The sequence below is a fragment of the Triticum dicoccoides genome, chromosome 7A (assembly GCF_002162155.2).
Source record: "Triticum dicoccoides isolate Atlit2015 ecotype Zavitan chromosome 7A, WEW_v2.0, whole genome shotgun sequence".
In the NCBI taxonomy this organism is placed as follows: Eukaryota; Viridiplantae; Streptophyta; class Magnoliopsida; order Poales; family Poaceae; genus Triticum; species Triticum dicoccoides.
Window position 1 is genome coordinate 3808257 of NC_041392.1, and position 2780 is coordinate 3811036.

At 48.0% G+C, this 2780-nt stretch overlaps 1 protein-coding gene across 1 annotated transcript; it reads right to left on the reverse strand.

Annotated features, from left to right (window-relative positions):
- Window positions 1-1147: 1147 nt before the first annotated feature.
- LOC119329903 (receptor-like protein kinase 5) lies at window positions 1148-2219 on the reverse strand. The gene is made up of 2 exons (XM_037603003.1): window positions 1547-2219; window positions 1148-1461 (listed from the first exon to the last, which is right to left on the reverse strand). Exons 1-2 carry the CDS (start codon window positions 2217-2219, stop codon window positions 1148-1150), a joined length of 987 nt encoding a protein of 328 aa, XP_037458900.1.
- Window positions 2220-2780: the final 561 nt, after the last annotated feature.

Here is a 2780-nt window from a genome sequence, read left to right on the forward strand (position 1 = left end):
TGTTTTCTCTCCGCGGCCAACGTTCGCCAGTCGGGGCGTGCGATGGAACTGCTGTCGCGCCCGCACGCCACGCACCACTCCTGTTCCCCATCTCCCACGACTGCCATTCACCCACTCTCCCACACCTAAGCTGTCATTTGCCATGTTTTTGAAGGGTACATGGCAACTGCCCTATTTGTGATTGTAAGCATATGGCAACTTTCTTTTTACCCGAACATGTTATTGTTGCCACGTCTGTTTTGTAGCGTTACATGGCAACTGTCTAGTGTTAGTAGGTGGCAACTCCTAAAGATACCACCGTCACCCACATGCCGTCTCCTCTCCCACACACCAAAAGCCATCAGTTGCCATGTGTTTTGCAGGATACATGGCAACTGCCCTCCCGTCTCCTCTCCCACACACCAAAAGCCATCAGTTGCCATGTGTTTTGCAGGATACATGGCAACTACCCTAGCGTGCTTGTAAGCAGATGGCAACTCTCTTTTTACCCGCAACATGTTTTTTGCCATGCTTTTTAGTGTTACATGGCAGCTGTCCAGTGTTAGTAGGTGGCAACTCTTAAAGTTTTCCAAAACCATGATAACTATAGTTGTCCGACATGGCAACAACTGCAGTTGCCCAAAAATGGCATTCGGCACTTGACCTAAGACGGCAACTGCAGTTGAGCAACCATGGCAATTGTAGTTGTCCGACATGGCAACTGTAGTTCAGCAACATGGCAACTGCAGTTGAGCAACATGGCAACTGAAGAGGGTCCGGACCATGGCAATCGTGGCGGGACGCGTGGTTACTGACACGCGGGGCGTGTGGCTCGCAGGCGGGGAGGGGCGACGGCCGAGACGGGTCATGCGGGCCGCGTGCTCGCTTGCCCGGACGTGCTCGTGCGGGGCGATCGCGCTGCACCGGACGTGCGGGCTGTGGCTGCGCGCGCCCGGACGCGGTCGTGTGGGCGGGGTCGTCTCCGTGCCACACAGGACGTGCGGCACAACCACCCGATACACCACACGTGTGACAGTTATCGGGGTCCTTTAAAAATTGTGTTAATGTTATTTTGAATAAAATTTTAATCATGTGTTGAAAAATGTTCAACATGTATTTGAAAACTTTTTCAACATGTAGTATTAAATTTTTTTTGATCATGTACTTTTTAAAAACTGTTCGACGTGTACCTGAAAAATGTTTCACATGTATTAAAAAAAGTATAATCCACCCCAAGCCTGAACACGGAGGCCATTTCATGCAAGTACTTTGCTTGATCTGATATGCCCTTGTCCACGGCATTCTTGAACATTTTCAGATTGTTTGCCATCAGTTTTTCTAAGTTCTTCTGTGCCCATATCGCCAAATGACCATCCGATCCAGCTCCATTGGCCGCTTGCCCCGTGACTAGCTCCAGCAACACCACACCGAAGCCGTAGATGTCTACCTTCTCTGTCACCTGGTTCGTCGCCATCCCATATTCTGCAATCATTAATCAGTTATCAGTACTAGTTAAAAGACCAAGCTAGCTAGTTAAGACATTTCGTGCATCGATCACCCGCTGTACCTGGGGCTGCATACCCAAAGTTACCGACTGGAATCTCCACGATCGGCAACGGTTGGTTGAGACCGGCCATGTTCATCTGAGCGGCCTCAAAACTGGCAATTGCGGCCTTGAAATCCTGATCAAGCAAGATGTTGCTAGAGTTGATGTTGTGGTGGACAACCGGTTTGCTGCATCCATGGTGCAAGTGGCAGAGCCCTTTCGCCACGGCGATGGCGATTGCCATCCTCTTCGGCCAGCTCAGCGGTGGGTCGCCCTCCTCCCGCCGGTGCAACCAGTAGTCAAGGCTGCCGTTCACTGCATATCTGTAGAGGAGCATGATGGCATCTTCCCTCTGGATGACATCTAGGACATTGACGATGTTGTCGTGACGGATGCTGGCTAACAGGATCATCTCCGACTTGCATCGGTTCTCCAGATTTTCGTCCACTGTTCCGTCCATGTTCTGGAACTTTTTGACGACCAACGTGGTTGGGTGACCAATGCCAGCAGTGCCCTGAACGTGGACTAAGTACATTTGTTCATCCTCCCGCATCCTTCTGCTAGCCCACAACCTTCTCACATTATTTTCAGTAAGGTTGTCCACTATGGCTTGATCATTGTACTCAATAGGTGGTGTCGCCACAGGATGGCTGCTGCGCCAGAACCGCAGGTGTTCAATGACCAATGGACCCATTTCTAATTATTTCACGGAACTCCCTCTCGATGGCGTGGAAAGCATGTGAAGAGGTTCAGTCTCAAGGGTGGATCAACCTGCAGACACATTAATTGTTACTCCCTCCATCCCATAATATAAGAACGTTTTTGACATTAGTGTAGTGTCAAGAACGTTCTTATATTACGGGACGGAGGGAGTAGTATTCACTCCGTAGCACCCCCTCTTTCTAAGAGATTTTTAATAGCTATATTTTTCAAATGATGATAAATTGGTGATATAGATTTATAACAGCTATATTTTTCAAATGATGATAAATGATCAAGTTTCTCAAATGATGATAAATTGGTGTATTTATGTGATATAGACTAAGAAAAATGGACATGCTTAATTAACTGGGCAACTACTATCTTCTACTCCTACTTAATTAATGGATGAGACAAATCTTCTGCTTCAATTCTTTTTTTAAATGGACCTGCTCCTAACATTGAGAACCGAGCTGTATCTATTCTCACCTGCTGATGTAGCCTGTAGGGGCTCATGCTTTCTACTTGAGAGAGAGAGAGAGAGAGAGAGAGAGAT